This window comes from Tamandua tetradactyla, chromosome 1 (genome assembly GCF_023851605.1).
Source record: "Tamandua tetradactyla isolate mTamTet1 chromosome 1, mTamTet1.pri, whole genome shotgun sequence".
Lineage (NCBI taxonomy): Eukaryota > Metazoa > Chordata > Mammalia > Pilosa > Myrmecophagidae > Tamandua > Tamandua tetradactyla.
In genome coordinates, this window is record NC_135327.1 from 95605375 (window position 1) to 95625871 (window position 20497).

General features: G+C 35.6%; 1 protein-coding gene across 8 annotated transcripts in view; it reads left to right on the forward strand.

Annotated features, from left to right (window-relative positions):
• Positions 1–20497, forward strand: part of HIBADH (3-hydroxyisobutyrate dehydrogenase) — a 225526-nt gene that overhangs the window by 197660 nt on the left and 7369 nt on the right. For all 8 annotated transcript variants that reach the window (XM_077121036.1, XM_077121054.1, XM_077121045.1 and 5 more), the window contains 2 exons: positions 12738–12871; positions 14427–14503. In XM_077121036.1, coding sequence (XP_076977151.1) covers positions 12738–12871; positions 14427–14503 — 211 coding nt within the window. The remainder of the gene's footprint in view (positions 1–12737; positions 12872–14426; positions 14504–20497) is intronic.

The window sequence follows — 20497 nt, forward strand, 5'->3', positions numbered from 1 at the left end:
GGTAGGATTTGTTATCAGAACAAGGAAAATGGGAACCTTACTTACCAGAAACAAACAAAATATAGCTTCCACAATCACTGTAAATTCTAATTAACGTCTGAAGAACTAATGTGCTGAAGAACTAACCTTGGGAAATGCTTCCATAGGGTTTCCAGTTTAAGTGGATAATAGTGTCTTAACTGAAACAAGCAGAAGGAACCAATTTGGGGATTACATGAGGTGGGAGTTCGAAAGTTGTTTGACTGTTTTGAATTCATTGTGCTTCTGAGAGCCAGCCACTAAGAAATACCTAGTAGGTATTTGAAATTTTATGTCTAGACTTCAGGGGTAAGCTTTGGTATAGAGATACAACTTTGGAAGTTGATGGTAAAAAGTGTTTGAAGTGCATTAGATTAGGAGGAAAAATTTTTTTGGGAGTGGAAGATTTTTGAGCCTAAGTCAGTTCAATACAACCCTATCTTAAAGTTGCCTGGCATAGTGCTGTGCACTGTAGTAGGTGTTCAGTGATTTCAAAGAAATATATGAATTAGTTGTGATAAATTTATTGATTTCATAGATTAATAGAATTGGACATGAAATTCATTTTATGGCTAGGGCACTGAGACTCAAAGCAGTTAAGTGAGTTGCCAAAAATTATACTGTCAGCTACAGAGCTGGGACTTGAACCTAAGTCTTGTTTTCCCAGGGCTACTGTGTCCACCTGTGGAGGTGCAGATTGTGCCCAGTTGAGGAGATGTGAATCGAGGCTGAAATCCAACTTACCTGTCACAAGTCAAACCTTGTGTCCTTGCCATCTTCTGATTGGTCTATTTAGAATAAGGCCTTTTCCTAATTTGTCCACCCAAAGGGTCTGCCATTTTCCTGTTGTTCTGCTCTGAAGGGTGCTCCCCAACCACCACACACAAAAAAGGCACCACCCCGTTGCTCCATGCACGTCCTTGGGGGAAAAAACTAAGTAATCCTAGCCTCTTAGTCTAACTCTGACTTTATAATTAGGCAGAGCAGAAGGCTCTTATCCTTCTTCTGATTATTATCTTGGGATCATTTCTTTCTCTTGAATCTTGAAGCCATTTGCTTTGCTTTACATCCTCTTATAACCCAAATCCCACCACCCATCACCTCAACCATGCCAGGACCCTCAATGATATCTTATTTGTGTCTGTGGTGGCCTATATGGCATTATGTGTAACATATTGGGATTGTTTCCCCCATTTATGACCACAGATTTCTTATCATTGCTTCTTTCTTTAGTTTGTATTTTTGGTTCTTTATCCTGGGCCTTGCACTTTGGTCAGACTCTTGCTTTTTTCAGCGTAAGTCCTAAAAAAACTCTCACTAAAGTCTTTGCATATTGTTTTCAGGGAAGCAGCCTGGCCTAGAATAGTGAGAGTAATATTAGAAATTGGGGGATCCATCTAGTTTTACTGATTTGCCTCAACTATATACATTTACTTGTTTCTATTAACTATTATTTTTAAAATGGGAAGAGCATAAGACTAGTATTGTTTTCCTCAGTTTTCACTAGACAATTACATTAATGATTTATAAAATTCATTAGATGAAATATCAGTATACTAGAATTTAATATCTCATAGAAATACTGTATTTATTTTTACAGTGTGTGAGATTCAGCATGCCAACAATAAAAAGAAATTGTTTTTGCTGGTGATTTTAGAGAGTAAATTCTGATTCATACGTACTGAGCCATAATCTAGACTTGGAACTGATAAGATGATCGTTGTCTTTGTACTTGGAGTTTTAAACAAGTTGTAGCTATCAACTCTGCATGCAGTCAAGAGGTGAATTGTATTAAGGGGTGAGGAGAAAGAAGGCCATCATCCATTATGGAGTGATGTATCTGGCTTATTCTTTATTTTAAGAAAAAAAAAAAGAGAGAGCCAGAAATACTTCTTTCCACTGTGTTCAAGTCTCATGAAACCAGAAGAGTTCTCCCCATTTATAACATCAACATTCAGTAGTGGTTGTTGCCTTTAACACGTATTTGACCTCACAGCCATTCTGTAAAAGTTTTTTCTACAGGTTACAATACTTGAAGTTGACCAAAAATATAATTTTTTTATTACTTCCCTTAGGCGTGTTTTTCCAATCAGAAGGAAATAGTAAGTGGAATCCAAACCCTGAGTAAACAGTGATGTGTCCTTTATCTTTGAGCAAATCTGATTAGTTATCCTTCCTTTAATGTTATGATGTTATGTAACATCAGAAATGGTTGCAGAAGGATATGTAATGGCTGACAGGTTATATAAAATGGCATAGTGGACCAAGTCCAGCCCACACGTGGGAGTGGCCACCTCTTCAACTATGCCTCCTGCCTCACAATTTGAAAATTGGGATTCACTAGGGATACCCAAGTAGGTTCCAGCGATGGTAATTCCTAGTTTACTTATTAGCGCAACCTTTGCTTAATTTTTAGTTTCTTGCTAGATGCAGTTTATCCCAATTTGCTAACAGGTTTTCATTTTGCCCTTTGCTTACTCCTCCTTGCTGTCCATCTTTCCTTCTCTGTCAGCTATCACTTGTTTTTACCTACCCACAAACATATATCAGAACTCAAGAGAACAATCCTTTCTCTACAAAATAGGGCAGATAATAATTATGCTTTTGTTTTTCTTCTCAAGCATACTAGAGAGAGAGAAAACAACAATAGCAACAGAGGGGTGTGAGAAATGGCAGTGATTAGATTACTCAGAATTTGGTTATTAGCCATCTTTTACTTGTGATTGTTAATGCTGAATGCAAAGAATGTCTGGAAGTATAGAGGAAAATGTCAGACTCCTAGCAAAAAAATGTTGTCAATTATGCAACACTTAAAGGAAGTAAAAGAAAAAGACATTAAGGAGACAACCTATCTAATGTAAGATTTTCATATTTGGCTTTTAAAAATGATTTTAAAGTTGAAAGCTGCAATATTTATTTACCAAGTAAAGTTTTAAAGATTTTTTAATAACCTAGTTCTCCAAAGTCATTAAGTTAACTTTCTCCTTGGGCTCCAGAAACTTAGCTTTCAGAGCCTAGATCTTCATTGTGATCCAAGATTATGCACTGTCTTGGTCTGGGATAAATGGCAGGCAGGTGTACTTTAAAAAAAAAAACAGCATTTTTTTTTCTGTTCTCTTTTTCTGTATTGTGGGGGTCACGTTTCATTCTTTTTCTGTGTGACTATCCCATTATTGTAGCACCATTTGTTGAATTTTGGGGGGGTGGGCGGTGGGGGAGAAGTGCACAGGCCAGGAATCGAACCTCGGTCTCCTGCATGGCAGGCAAGAATTCTAACATTTGAACTACCTTCTACCCCCTTTTTTAGCAGCATTTTTTTTTAACTGCAGATTTTATTGAGATATATTCACATACCATATATTCCATTCAGGATATATAATCAATGTCCAAGTAAGGCAGTTGGTTTTTAAAAGTGATTTTCAAAAGGAAGGCAAACCATTTTGTCCTCTACCTTAACCCCACCCTTTAAAAACTCCACTGCATTTCTATCTGATGGCCTCTGTACTGTGCTGGTCCTTCTCAAGCCAGCCCAGCTCCATGCAAAGCATTCTGTTGCTCTTTCAGCATAAGCAGGTCTATTGTGATATTTATCTGAATTCAAACAAGGCTAATTAAAAGAGCTGCTGACAGTTGTTGTGATCTGACTTTGACTGCAGCTTGATGGTCATTATGGGTAAATAATGAACCAGGTCTGCAAATGTAGCAGCTGCCAACTTGGGATAGAAGAACGGCTATTGCTTCCAATTTAAGGATCTATCGACCGCTTCCCTTCTCCCTGCAGATCTTCTGCAGAAAACTAATGTTTTCTGCTGCTGTGTATTGTGGTTTCAGCTGTTTCAGATATAGCCTATAATTTCCTTCTTTAATATTTAACTTAAGACATTATTAGCTTTCAGGGTTAACAACTTTTCTATTCTGAAGAAGTTCAGCTTTGTCCTTGTGTATGCTATAACTAGCTATACAGTTTATTTATATGCATTTAATTTGTGTATTGTACAGCAAACAGCTAGTCTAGGAGAGCAGGGTATAGCTTTATGAAGATGTTTCAAAATCCTATGTAGATGGCTCTTTGTGTGTGTGTGTGTTTATGAACTAGATCCATATTCCTTGCTTTTGTTTTCTTAAAGATAACGACACCTCCTGCCAAACCTCAGTTATGGGTTTTGTTCACCTCATCAATGGCTTATGAAATATTTTGATGCAAAGCTCTCTTTATCAATTCAGAGGAACTCCAGTGACTTTCATTAAAATGCAATTCTGAATATATTGTCGCTTCATCATGAGCTTTTCCTTGTCCTATTAGCAAGTAGGAACAGGTGCATTAAGGGAGAGAGGAGGCAAATTGCATTCTTGAATTAATATACTTCCCTGCAGATTTCCCACACTTATAAAATGCAGCTTCTGGATTTAAAAGTCACATTCTAGAATTTAACAGAAGCCAGTACTTAACAACACATCCCTAACATTTGTTCAACTGCCATCGAAAAGGCTATCTGCATTATGTAATGTCTGAGGATACAATGGTGCTTTGTGCATAATGCAGCAGAGCTTTGAGTTCTTGCTGGGAGGAAATGATCCCAAACATGCCCCTGAAATACAAGTCTTACTTTTAAAAATAATGATGAAAAATTGCTTATTTCTCCAGGTATTTGTGTCTATGTTTATTTCAGGAAAAGCTAGCTAAACTTTGTTTATCTGACTCCAGAATAGTGCTGTGAGTGTTTTTGCTTTTCTGTTTCCAGCTTGGATAATACCAGAAATAGTGTTAACAAGAGGTTATGTTATGCTGGCTTATGTTAAACCAGATCACCCCCTAACATGTGCAGAGCCATTCATCTGTGTCACCAAAACCCAAGAGAACATCTGACATGGACTCTGAAACAGAAACAGTGATCACTTACAAATCAAACATGGCACGCTCTAAACTGATTGTGCACGGCAATCTTTTCTAGAAAGGACAACTAATTGAACATGATAAAGTGTAAAGTTAATTAACACCCTTAAATTTGTTGATTACTTTCACGGGATTATATTGTTCGTTGAGTAGCAGCTTTCTGTCCCAGCTGTCGCCTTTTTCAGCGAATGTCGCTGGTAAACAATAGAGACACCATAACAAGTCGTAAATGGTCCCTGTGACAGCAGCCCCTTGTGAGGCTGCATCTGTAGAAAATGATTAGAACAATTGCATTTTAAAGACGGCTCACATTGCAGCCCAGGTCCCATTGGTCCTCTTCTTGAACTCTTCTGATGGCAGACTGGTTAAAACATTTAAGTTCTTTTGAATAAATTAAGTGATTTACTATGTTTTGCTGTATATCAATGGGAGTGCCTCGGTAGCAGGATTTTTATAGTATTAAAGATGAATGTAATTTGATTGTACTGTTTAACGTACCATCTCTTTTCTCTCTGGATTTAAAGACCTGTTTCAAATAGTCATAAAATTGAAAAAGACCTCCTTTCTAATGACTTATATGTTTTTTTTTTTTAAGTTATCAACAACTTGAATCATGGTTTCTCTGTCATAACTCTTTGGTTCCATTTTTCAGTAAGACTAAGTTCCAAATTTCAATTCTTTGCTTCCGTTAGGCCAAAGACTTTGACATGCTTAAGCTGAATAGATTTGCTTATTTTATATTTAAATTTTTGTAACATTTGTATAGAAGTTCACAGTTCGCAAATATCTTTCCGTATATTTCTCATTTGAGCTTCAAAATAAGCAGGACAAGTATTTTTAAACAGCATTTTTAAGGTGGAGAAACCAAGTTGGAAAGGCCTTGTAATTTGTACAAGTGGTAGTATCTTGATCTGTGACTTCACCCCGTCTCTTAATTCAAATGGCATGGTCTTTGTGTTTCTACATAATAATGTCTCCAAACATGTACTTAGGATCGTGCATGTATTTGTGGCCATAGTGGAAATGCTACTACCACTTATGGAGAATCATGCCACCACAAAATTGAGCTTTTTTGATAAGTAGGAAACATTGTCTTAATTAGAATTCTTGGTCATTTTATTAATCATTGATTTGTTCTCTGCCTACCTCCTAAAAGGGCACTGAACATTTATCAGAAAAATGCAATGTGCTGTATGCTAAGATTCAAACTGCTTCTACCCATAAGGATCATAATAAAACTCACCAGAAAAAAATCACTGATTAGAGTAATATACGTGCTTTCTTAGAGATAGGATCAGGAATGTTATGAAAATAGAAAAGGTTGGGTCATGAACTGGCTTCTGAGAATTGACATGTGGTAAGTCCTGAAAGGTAAGCAGGAGTTAGTCAGGAGAAAAAAGGATGGGAAGGGAATTTCAGATGAGGAAACAGCCCAGGAAAAGGCATAGATACAAGAAAAATCATTGGACCTTCAGCCACTGCAAATAGTTTTCAGTATGTAGGGTGTGGAATTTATGTTCAGAAAGCCAAGAAAGTAGTCAGGGTTCACTGACAAGAAAAATAAAGGTTCAACAGATAAGAAACCATTCAGAAGGAGAAAAGAAAAAGTTCGTTGCTTCTCACCAATGAAGACCAAAGGGCAGATTCTGTGAGTTACATAGTTCTCCTTTTTTGCTGAAACATAAAAATACAAGTACTTAGGGGGAGTGACTTCTACTTAATAGAAAAAAGTAGAAGAAATTGTGAGATTTTTTATATAAGAAATACTGAGTTACACTAAAGAATGCCTCCAGTTGCTGGTTATGGTCACGTTAATGCATAATACGAGATTTAAACTCCTTTGGTTCTTGTATCAAATAAAGCTGCCAAAAGATGGGGAGACAAGCATAAATTTTGGAATGAGGTGATTAATGTTATTTTTTTTTATCTCTTTTCCAGGTACAGTACTAAGATTAGTCAGAAAAGGATATATAGCAAGAACTGAGTTTTAACTCAATGTACCTTAAAAAAATTATCACTGCTTTTCATGTAAAACTGTTAAGAATATTTTCCATGACTTCATTTACTGTCTCCTATATAAAGCCCTAAACAAGATTTTTTTAAAATATGTCTCTCAGTTCAAGGAAAAGATATATTTTCCTTGACAATGGCTGCTTTATTTGTCTTCCAAAAAAGAAAACTCTATAACTTTTTGCAGTCCTTCTGGAACACTCAGATCCATATCCGAAATGCGCTGAAATCTAGTGGTTTCATTTTTGTATTCTTAATTGTGATTTTCTGCTTTCTTATTGTTTTGTTCTGATAAGCAAACTCCAATCCATTGTGAAAATAGGTAAGGGATTATGTACTTAGATAACTGTATATAGGACTCTATGTGGGTATGAAAACTTAGCAAATCACTTGCTCAGTTCATGTTATTTGGAACTGCTCTGAACCAGATTTGCAGATGGAGTCAGAATATATACCCATAGTTAACAAGAAGGCCATTGCTCCCTGAGGATAATTCCCTGTGTCCTTCTTTACCCTTTCCCTTTCCGAGAATTTGTTATTCTTTCAGTTACAGAGGTTGGAAAATGGAAGGAAAAGGTGAATCTGGATATGGTGGTGCTTGCCCTCCTTATTGAGAGCACTCAATTGACGCTTGGTCTATGATGCTAACTTTTGGCATTTAGTTCTGGGTACTCTTTTCCCTAATTATATTTTAGACCTTTTGAGATGAAGACTGTGATTTATACGTCCTATGACCTTACATTTTGGGCTTTCTGGAATAGTCATATTTCAAATATTTTCCTAATACCAGAAAAACAGGTTCTAAATTTTTATTCAGAAAACATGTACCCAAGACAAAGATCTAGCAAGTTGTTAAAAGGCACTGAATAGATACTTGCCAATGATATTTTTTTCTTTGAACCTTCATACGGCTTTATTTATACTTGCCCTGTAGCATGCATCTAACTCTGCCTTTTTGCACCTATTATTATATATGTGCCTTATCCCATCCCCTTCTCCATTTTCCTCCTCCAACACCACCCCACCGCCACCACTGTCATCATCACAAGTACTAGATTTCAAACTCTTTGAGATCAGGGAGTTTCTTCCTCATTACAAAGGGGAGAACCACTGAAGAATGGATCACTAATGGTCAAATTTTTATGTCAACTACAAGTAGAAGTGGAAGGTAAAAAAGAATAGTTCTAATAATGGAGACTTCTTCCTGTGCTATATTTTTTTGAGAGAGAGAACGAAAAAGAGTTGGATTATCTCCACTATAAGATTGAATGAAATTGAAACCAGCGACCAAAAGAAGTGATAGATGCCTACTACGTTAACTGCAGCTGGTCGATTAACCGTTTTGCATGGGTTGGATATTCACCTTCTCAGCTGTCTGTACAAATAAGTTGTGTTTCTGATTCTAAAACTATGGGGGAGAAATACTGGAGACATCATCAGAGGAAAGTATTAGATAAAGCATTAAAGGCAACCACAAGTATTTAGACTTGACAGATTTAATTAATATAGTCAGTTACATGAAAAAATTCAGTTTATAAAATTTTCCCAGTTGGAAGCTGTTTACCTATTATTTGCACCAAACAAAACAGGCCTTGGTTTTGCATATTAATATGAAAATGTGGGAAAGTATATGTATATGAATTTGAAACCTCCAGATTATCACAGAATTACTGACACTTAAAAACAGCTAGGTGAAAATCTTGTCTAACCACCTCACTTTATAGATGAAAAATTGTAGGATAAGCAGCATTTAATGATTTGCTAGAATGGCAGAAATCTTTTGTCTGTAATCCTTGGCACTTGTACATATCTCTGAGAGTAGCTGTGCATAGTACTGTAGTCATTCATTTCCTTGCCCTTCCCTTTCTTATTGCCTCCCTCTCTCTCTTTCATGGAGCAGATACTGTAATGATTCTGAGGGTATTGGGTGAATGAACCAACAAAGTCATTGCCTTCATGGAACTAACTTTCTTATGGGGCATATAGACAAGCAACAAATAGAGCTGTTTGAAAAAAAGGTGTTAAATTCTCTCAATAAAAATAAGAGCAAGAAAAGGGGACAGAGAGTGATGGCATAGTATTTTAGATTGTTATATTGAGTGGTTAGGGAAGTCCTCTCTGAAAAGGTACATTTTTAGCGGAAACCTGAATGCACTGAAGGAAACATATTGTGATTATCTAAAGGAAGAACATTGCAGGCAAAACGAACAGCAAGGGCAGGGCTTTAAGCTGGGAATATGCTTGACTGTTTCACTAATAGCAAAATGGCAAGGGTTGGACGGGCAATGGTGGCACAGTGGCAGAGTTCTTGCCTGCTATGTTGAAGACCTGGGTTCGATTCCCAGTGCCTGCCCATGCCACCCCCCCCCCAAAAAAAAGTCAAGGGTGGCTGGAGAGCTATGAATAATGGAGAGAATGATAGGAAATGAGGTAGGAGAGGTAGCCAATGGCCACATCACATAGGAATTTTATAGAGAGTGATGGAAAACCATTGGAGAGTTGAGAGTAGGGAAGAAACATGAACTGGATTTATGCTTTAAAAGGATTTACCTGGCTGCTGGATGGAGAATAGACTACGAAGGCAAGAACTGAAGAAGGGATATCATGTAGGAGACTATTTCAGTAATCTAGGTGAGAAATGATGGTGGCTCAGACTTGGTTAGTAATGATGGACAGGGTGAGAAGTGGCTTTATCACAAGTCTCTAACTTCATAGGGGCAGGGACATGTATTATTCATCTTTCACTCCAGGGCTTACCACATGGCCAATACTTAGTAAGCACTCAGTTAACTTTGTTAAATAAATAAAATAAATCTAGATTTCTTGTCTCTATAGCGTGCACCAAGCTACCACTGAGACATTTTATCTGAGGTCTTCTCTGTAATCTTCACATCACTGGTCACAGACCACTTTAGTACTTTTTAACCTGAGCCAGCCTACTTCTGTCATTTATAGATTCAACCCAAACTGGCTGTTAAATTCAGAGAGGGTAAAATTATCCTAGAGAAGACAGTAGTTTAGAGAGCCCACCTGGAGAGGACCCAAGGCATTATTTGGGTAAAGACTGAACTCCCACTTCACAAACCCACAAATAAAGTAGTGAGTACTTACATTTAACAAGCATTTTATATTTTATAGCCTATGTTCACTTATTCACAGCCATTCTGTGAAGTAGTTTTTAATGCTGTTCTCATTATATACACTGAGACTCAGAAAAGTTAAGTAATTTATTTATAACTGCACAATTAGCAAGTGGCACATCCCCCAAACCAGAAAATCTGTCTCCAGATCCTTTATTTTTTCTACCATGTTCATTAATATATTTAATGACAATATATGGACTGTGTCATGCAATTTGATAGATACCGGGGATATTGATATAAACAAGACTCCAGTATACCCTTTTTGGAGCTTATAGTTAATGGACAAATCAAGTTATAAAATCAAAAATTTTTAATAAGGTGTGATCAAAGCTATAATAGAACTTAACACAGGTTATATTTTAGTTTCATGTAGACAAATGTTAAAATATAAAGTGAAAGAAATACTTCTAATATTCTAGCAGATGCCTGAATGTGCATTCCATGTCTTCCTATTTGGGGAAGTAAATTTTAATTAAAGTGGCATTTTGATGTAATAAATTTATCACTTATTAGTAGACGTCAAGATGTATACAGTATCTTCTTAACACAACTTTAGAGTTGCAGCTTTTTTTTTTTTCATGGGCAGGCACCAAGAATTGAACTAGAGTTCCAGCTTTTTTTTCAAGTTCAAAATGGTACATTTATTTTAGGATGACTTAGGTCTGAATTCTGCCTTGGAAATGGGACTAGGCTAGATAGTATAATATAGTTAGAGGAATTACATGGTAGGATTTAGGTCCCAAGGAGTGCCAAAATGTCAGAATTACTTAGTGTGGTCAGACCCTTACTTGGCATGCAGGTTATGATAAGGTTGGAAATTAATTACACCATCACATAAAAGGGAGGAAAGAAAGAAATACCACAGATATCTGAATTAAGAGATGAATTATTCTTTTCTTTTGTGATCTTTTCTTGCTTAAGTAACTTATTTCTTCTTTTTGATATATGTGTTAGAACAAGTGAGAAAGTGCACCTGTCAAAAGACTAACCAGCTGAGAACCATTGTCAGCATTAATTTTCCTTTAATAAATGACTCTCTGAAGCTATTTAGCAGTCTGTAATCTAGATACAAAGCTGTTGACCTATGATGGATAGTGCTGGATTTGTTTGTAAGCTTTGACTTAAATTGTCTGCTTAATTTCTCTAGGTCAGATCAGCAGGATTAAGAATAAGGGTGCTTGTTGTGATTTGAATATAAACAACTGTAGAAATTGGGCAAAATAATTGTAGAACACTAATGATTCACCATCTTGGTAAAGTAAATTAGACCTAACAAAATGACAGTCATTTAAACTTGGACATAGATTGACTAATTAAAAGCATTTGTTATAATTGGGTTTTTGTACATAATCAGTTCTAAAGTGTCTGAAGATATTATAAGAGAATATAATTTAACCATATGTGGGAGCATATCAAGCTTTCATAACATGTGGACACTCTTCCAAGATTGTTTGGTTCTCATAATGCTGACTTCTTTTGAGTTTAATAATTGGTTAAAAATAGGATGAACTGTAAAATAGAAAGGCTACTTGATTTGGCAATAGCAAAATATTCACAATTTGAATGAAATATGGATCTCCTCACTTAGGCTTTTCATGTGTAAAAATTGTGTACTTCGTTGAATAAATTAAATTCAAAAGTAGGCCATTACTTGCAGCTGTCTATTCTAATGGCCAGGTTTGATACATAGTACAGACAATTATGGTGTCTTTATTCCTAGCTGTACTGTAAAATAAGTTGTAAGGACAAAAATTGTACTAATAAAGCTCTTGCACATACTTTTCTGATTTTGAACAACAAAACCTAATTTGAAAATTATATATTAAAATTGCTCTCAATATTATGAACAATAATACTCTTGATTTTATTTCATAGTTAAAAAGAACCCCTCTCCCCTTAAGACAAGTCTAGGCCATGTTTAGAAGTGGTTTCTCAATCTTTCAATCACTAAACATGCCCCAAACTGTTGTTAAAAGCTGCTAAGAAATATCCAAACCAATGTTGAAGAATTTATTCTTCCTGCTCTTATTACTAAGGAGGAATTGCCCAAAAAGTATATAGCAGGAAGGAAAAGAAGAATCAAATGATATTGACATGGGCACCTCCGAATAATCAATCAAGTAAACAGCAGTTTACTTTACCTTAAAAAAAAATTTGCCATCTGACATACCCACTTGTTTATGGAACAAAGAGCTAGATCTCTTTATGTAGAAGTCGTCTGTAGATGGTATGTAGAGAGCCAATGAATGAGCCAAAAACCCCAAATCCAAACTGAGGCAGCAGACCTCTCTGGCTGCCCCTGTGCTGGTCAGGGCAAGATAAACCTTTGCATATGTTTCTTAGGAGAATTAGAGATGCATAGGAATAAAGTTCACATTTCAAATTCACATCTATCATGTCATGATTGTGTCAAAATATATAGGATGAATTGAAAATGAAGTGTGACTGAATCTGTATGCTCCTTTCAGTTTGTGATTAACTTGCTTGTTACTTGATTACGGCAATATTCCTATAGAGATTCAGAGTATCTTGCATATGCCTGACGTAAATACAATTTGGTGGCAAGTTGTTTTCATTTGGCTTTTGACTTTTCTTTAATTTTACTTTCTATCTATTTAAACATTTTAAGAAATGTATCTCTTTTTTTCTATCCCTTACCCCGAACAATTCAGGTGTGGGAGCTGCTCGATCTGGGAACCTCACTTTTATGGTGGGAGGAATCGAAGAAGAATTTGCTGCTGCCCAGCAGTTGCTGGGGTGCATGGGCTCCAATGTGCTATATTGTGGAGGTGTTGGAACTGGGCAGGTAATATTTTCATGTTAGTGACGCTGACTCGATGATGTAAAATCCACTAATGTTTATTTCTCTTTCCTCACCATGTTCCTGTTCCTCTTTACTCTAGTCGATCTGTGAATTCTTTGTTCAGATATTCTTAAATTAATTTGAGATAAGTTAGTATTTCTGTCACTTCTGGTAGGCTTAAGCAGATGACAGCCAATTTAATTAGCTAAGAAAAAATATATCAGAAATTCCATCAGTAGGATTTTGATGTCATACAAGTGACCACTGAAATCATACTTAACTGCTTCCGTTCTAAGTGCTCAAGTTACTTTACTTATCATTATCTTCCACTTGAATTTTGAAATTACTGGCTATAGTTCTATTTTAGTACAGTCAGGTAGAAGTAACCTATGCATTTTAATATTTTTTTTTGAAAACCAAATAATTTTCATTTAGAAATATGTGATGTCAATTCTCTAATCAGATAGTGGTGATTGACGATATTGAACATGTTAAGTATGTCTGAAATCAAACTTATTGTCCCCCCTCCTCCCCCCATCGAACATACACAAACACACACATGCACACACTCTCTCTCACTTGCTCCTTCTCTCAATGATTTGTCCTGGTCACTTTATCTCACTCGAGACTTTAGTATTATCTTAAATGACATTTATTTTCTCTACTCCCTTGTCCAGTCAATATCCAAACCCATATTGATTTTTGTTTCAGTGACTTTCATTGTTGACTATCTTATCCATTCCACACACTACCTAGTTCAATATTTCTCTTATCATCTCACCACCAATTTATTGCTCAGAGGCCTAATGCCAGTTGTTTTACCATTCTGCCTAACACGGTAACCCAAACCATCTCCATCGGGATGCTTGAATTATCATAGCACTTCCCCATTTAAAAACTTTAAACCAATTCCTATTTTCTACTATGTCAAATTTTAACTATCAAATTTCTCACCATTTCATAAAACATGTGCACATAAATCAATTTTCTTACTATTCCCAGGAATATACTGGACGCTTATGCATTCATTCCCTCATCTATTTACTTTTTTCCCTGATCTCCTTTTTTTCTCTTGCCTATTTAAATCCTGCCTGCCTTTCTGAGAGATGAGTTTGGGTTCCAACTCCTCTAAAAACACCATTGCTCTATCTTTTAGCCTTTACCATACAGTTTGCCACTTGATCATATTTGCTTGTTGCCTTTTCATTCAGTATATTATTCCCATTTCCCAATTAAACCATAGGCCCATCCCTAAAAGAGCAGTGATGCCACATAGATCACTGTGCCCAGTAATTACTGAGGCCATAGTGAGAACCTGGCCACCAGTAAGGGTTTATTAACTATTGCAAGAGAACCTACCCCCTCCCGCAGTCTACTCTGTGAGAACATGTTAGGTTCAGAGGGAGGCATGCTGCAATACCATTCCTTCCCCATTGGAGAGAAGAAACGGTTGAATGCTCTGGCTTTTAGAAAGATGCCTGTGGAACTGGATGTAGAAAAACTTTGAATTACAACTTGAAAATAAAGATATTTACTATGTACTCAATTTATTTTTCAGGCTGCAAAGATCTGCAACAACATGCTCTTAGCTATTAGTATGATTGGAACTGCTGAAGCTATGAATCTTGGCATCAGGTTTGTTGAGTAGTACGTTTTTATACACTAACAATTTTTATGGGCTTTCCTGTTTGATTTTCTGATGTTGAAAAAATGATGTTCATGAGGGATAAATGAGTTGATCCAGGAACATTTAGAAAATACTTCATTATTGAACTTTAATAGACTTTTCTTATTTGACGAGCAATAGGACCCTGGAGAGCATGAATATTCTTTGCCAAAGCCATAAAGTGCATTGCACTGTGCATTTGAAGTTACATTATCCTTTTTATACAGGGGCCCTATTTCTTCTATTATGTTGAAATGCAAGATATACTTTTACTATAAAATTTAAACATACTTTGGCAGTGTAGGGACAAATTTGTATAGAACGTGGTTTTAATGTATACTGAATTCAAGTATTATGCTACCATGTGACTGGTTTCATGTGCCTATTTTAATGTAGTCCCCAAAATCTATACTAAAGGGTCTCTTGGTTGTTCTTTCTCAGGATAAACTAGAGGTATTCATAGAGCTGCAATTCATAGGCATAACTCTTTCATTTTAACTTGTGTGTAGTTTAGTTACTTTGTATTAAGGATTTATCTTTCTGTTGAAATAAAATGACATTCATACTTTGCTTAAACTGAGGAATTCTGTTTTTCACAAAGATGATAATCGTTTAGAATGCTTAAGGTTAATATCTTAACTGTAACCTTTAATCTTTTGGGTTAGGAATGCTACATATGATTAATCACCTAATTCATTTTTTGAATGTTTTGTATTTTATGAATATAATAAATATATATTTCTTACTTTAGAAAATGCTTAATGAGCAAAATGCTTTATTCAGGTGTTTTCCTCAAACTCCCCAAAACTGCTTACTGAAAACCAAATATATCACAAATTGGAGTAGTGGTTCATATCACAGCATTTGATAAAAGTAATTTTAAAAAGCCAGTGCTTGAGATAGTTTTGAAAACACAGTAATGGATTCACATTTCCTCTTAATTACCTTATCAAGATGCTGTTGTTTTATTGAATTGCCCTTGTCTCAGATGTTAAACTATCTTGACCTATTAAGTTGTCATGTTGTAATTGAGATAAAAGAGGAATTTGCTTTGCATCAGCGCTAATTGGTTTATCAATATCCTGTACCATTTACATTTTAAAATTGAATGTCTATAATATGGTAAGGCATATCTATACAAAGCCTTAATAAAACTGGTAGTGTGTAGGAAGTTGTTCAGAGTGGTATTTCTGTATTGTGGTAAGTTTTAGGCTATGGGTCAATGATCATAACTGAAAAATTGGTCACTAGCAGTTTATTTTCGCTTTTATCCTCTAGACTAATTTCATGAAAGAGGAAAATATACATTTTTGGAACCAAAATTGCATACAAAATTAATTGGTGTTGACAATAGAATTAGAGATTTGTGTGCATATGCAGCTTTAGAATTTTATTTTCATTTTTCTATATATAAATGAATAATCATAAAAAGTAAAAATCTGGATGAATTTAGGTTATACTATAGCAAATTTCCGCCCTCATCGTTGCCAGTTCATTTTATATTCTCTTCCTTACCTTGAGCATCCTGGACCAGGGTGTTCTTTAGCATGGTGGTGTATCTGCTGGCATTCCTTGAGTAATTTTCCTATCAAAATTATTACTAAATGATCATTTACCATTCTAAAATGAAGCTTTGTGTAGGGCACATGTTTGTGGAAGTTCTAACTCCCAACACCAGCTAATAAAGACTGGTAGGAAAACCGACTGAATACAATGGATACGTTGAATTGAAAACCACTGGCTACTATGGTGGGTTTACTATTTCATATTTCATTTTCAAGGATAAAATTGCAAATAGAAACATTAAAAGCAGAAGCAATAAATACAGTTTCCCTTACCATTGGCCTTGAATGCACTATGATAAAAACAGTATTTAGAAATATGAAACTTTTAAATGCTTAATTTTTTCAAACTGCATTCTTTACTGTTACTGAGCATATATATATAATGTTTGAAAACAAGGCAGAAACGTACTAGTTTTACTTAACTGTTAAAATAATTTATAAGTTTCTAGTGATTTGGATTGTATAATGAATTGCTTAATTTCATAACATTAGGATTTTATCATCTTTTCTTACAAAGATTCTCAGTGGTTAGAAAGCCCTAAAAATGAGAGCATCTGCTATTGTCTTTTCTCCATGGTTTACAGATGTGGTTTAAAATGACAGGATTGTTCTCTAATAGAGTATAGAGTGTGGCCACGATTTATTGAGCTTTGCAAGGTGAAAGAGAAAATTGGCATCAGCAAGCATAAATTCCCAAGTAGTAAATTCCCGCAAAGTAGTACAGCATCAAAGTGGTTCAGCCACATTTATATTCTGTTCACTCTGAAGTGAAAATTTTTTAGAGCATTAATGTCAACATTTACAAATTGAGTCACCTATTCCTATGAAGTGATCATTTCTGATTAATTTCAGTCCCATAAGTCAGTGTTTTTCCTGGAATACTGTTTTCCATTTTCTAAAATAGAAGAATAAAATCTTACAGTTTAAAATTCTTATTGCCTCTGTTGTCTCATTTGCTCTTTTACAATGAATATTTGAGGATATTAGTGAAATTTTGAAATGCTGTTTAAAAATAAAGATTGAAAAATATTGTAATATACAAACATTATTTGGTATTCTTTTTTGATTAGTCCTTTCTGGTTTCTAATTGGATTCTTACTTAGGGCTCAGAAGCATAGCTTCATGACACTGAAAGTGCCCCTCTTCCATTAGGAATGTTTTGTTCCTGTACATCACACAGAACAACATTGGTAATGTGAGTTTTGTTTTTTTGTTTTTATATTTTGCTCTACCAGAAATTGATTTAAATATATATACACACACATATACACACATACACATATATATACACACACACATATACATGCACACATATAGATATACATGTGGTATTATCAAGTTAGTTGCATTGCATAACCTCTCCAGGAAAACCATATTATCTTTTCTCACCAAAAGAATCTTAAAACTGCTGGAAGGCTGTTCAAGATGAGAACTTTCCCAAAAGCATAATTATAAATTTCTTGTATACTGCTATTAGAAGATGTTCCTTTTTCATTTAGGTGAACAACTGAAGGCTCTTAGTTGTATACCCTAATAAATGTAACACATGGCAAAAGGGATAGAATAAGTTTAACCAGATTTCCTAGTAAACTGATAAAATGCCATCATATTGGTAAATTCATCACCCACAGAGAGACTCAGGATGATTGGGTGTGGGATTAGATTAAGGGTTAGGGTTGCCTAGGTCTGAATCCCAGCTCTGCAATACACTTAAACTTTGTGACCTGAGGCAAGTAATTTAACCTCTCCCCATACCATTGTCTCATCTATAGTAGTATCTATCCATTGGGTTGTTATAAAGATGAATTAATCTATGTAAATCTTTTTAAAACAGTTCCTGGCACATAGTCTGTACTCAATTATGTGCAAGCTATTAATGTTGTCATAGTGGAGGTGGTATTTGAATTGAACTGTATTTTAATGTTTTTTCAGCACAACACTTCTCACTCTCTGGCATTATATATGTATTTGTTTGGTTTGTACCTATCTTCACGACTAGAATGCAAGATACATGCAGGGGAATGGCTTTGACTGCTCACTGTTGTATCTTAAGAACACACCTGGAAAATAACAGGCACTCAGTGAAGATTTATAATGAATGAAGAGAGGAGGTAGGGAAGGAATAAAATCTGTCACATATCCTGCCTCAGATAAGTGTCATCTAGGTCCAAGTCTTAACTCGCCCATTCACAGAGGGCAGGCACAGCCTCTTAGCTTTTTTATCGTCTCCTTAGCTCTAAGCACAGCAACTGTACATAGCAGATCTTACTAGATATTGGTTGAATAAGTGAATGGATGATTCATATTGACAAGGTCTGAGATGTTTTATTTCTAGATCTGTTCCTGTGATAAATACATTCCAGTTTAGTGACATAGTTCACTTTGTGTTTATGTAAAGTTAGACAGTATAATATTCATAGAGAATATAAAAGTGAACAAACTTTTTTGGCCTTTTAAGCTTTGGTTACAGTGAAGGCAAATGTTTGGATTCTTTTTTAATTTTTTACTGTTTGTGCCTCATCTTTACTTTTCGCAAAAATTCATTAAAATTCTTGTATTTTAAAGGTGAGTATATCTGACACAGTGACGTTTATTTGAATTGGATTATATATGCGGTCAAAGCAATGAATTCATTCTCTGTTTATTTCAGAGAACATTCCAGCAATTGTAAGGCCACATGCATGCATGCACATACTCTCAACCACGTCCAGTGGCAAGTTATTATGGGGACTGACAGACTGTCATTCTTTTGATGGCTTGAGCTGTATATCTCCTGAACAGCAATGGGGCTCTTATGCAGAAAGTATCATATGTTCCCAGCCAATTTACAGGGAAACAGCAATAACATTTTATCATGGTTGAGAGCCCAGTAGCTGCTTCCTATTAAACTTGCCCTTTCAGATACCTGTCTTGGATTAATTTGTTGATTTCAAATGGAAACTCAGTCTTCTCCAGTGAAGCATGACGTTCTAGGATAGACTCTCTGAATGACAATTACAGTGTATTCTAGCTAGTTTCAGACCATTACAAGCTTTAGGCACAGTGAAGACAGAGGACTTCAGTAACTGATTTTAATATCATGCCTAATTTTAACTGTCAGTTATATATGCGCCAGTGAAAGAATCCTCAGAAAGATGAAATGCAAAACACTTCTAACTTGCTCTTTTTAATGGTGTGGGGGAGTGGGGGGAGTAGGAAGGGATAGGGAGGGATAGGGAGGGAGTAGCCATCTCCTAAAGGGAATTGACACAGTGGGGAAGAGCACCGGATTTGAAAAGTAAACGCTTAACAACTGCCACCTGATTTTTTGTGTGCCCCTCAGGATGCTTCTAAATGGTAATGTGCCCACCAAAGAGGGTTTCCATAAATCAGTACCATTTTTTTTCCTTGAACATTCAAGAAAAATTTAGGGTTTTACAAAGTTGGGATAATAAACTTTGTTCACTCACCGTTTTGGAGTTACAGAGTATGAATTTCCTTGGCAGTAAAGACTGTTGAAAGGCACTGCTGAGTATAACCTGGCAGATTATAAAAAAGGGAGTAACTCTGCATCTTTAAATAAGAGCCATTTACAAAGTAAATCTAAATTAGGAAGCCCCTGAATTGTATTTCAAATAGAAAACAGTTTTTGGTGTCTTTAAAAATATTCCCTGTTTATGGAATAAAAATATTCCCCCATTAAAAATGCACATTTTTGAACATTTTTGCTCAGAGAATTTATTTGCAGTTAAGCAAATTAACTTTCACAATTATTTCCTGGGTGCATAGGCTTTAACTTTTCCTGAGTCATATGCTTTTAACAGTCTACTGATAGCCTAATTTTTTTAAAAGGAAAAAGAAAACAGCGGCAGCAAACTACACATGTAACAAACTTTTAGATCTCTGTAAAAGAATGGATAAATTTCAGGCGGGTCACTGTGGCTCAGCAGGTAAGAATGCTTGCCTGCTATGTCCGAGGACCCAGGTTCGATTCCCGGCACCTGCCCATGTAATTTAAAAAAAAAAAGAATGGATAAATTTGGGTTTCTTTCTGGCAATCTACAATTGAACAGAATGTATGATAGCTGATTTAGATGGAGTCATCTATATCTGCTGTAATCCGTAGTAAAGAAACTTCAGTGTAACATGGCCCATCATACAAATTCAGATACGTGGCATGCTATACAGTTACCCCTTAAAAATCTGATTATATAATGGTTATATTGCAGTAAGTCCACCATATATCATGGCTGTTAGCTCTAGTCCCCTATGCTAGCATTGGAAACATGTTTCATTGGACATGATAAATATTCAGATTTTGGAATAAACAGACATATATTTTGAACACACAAAGTAAACAAGAACTTAAGCAGGCCCAAAACAAACAATTTGTTTAACATTTACGTAAGTATCTCTTTC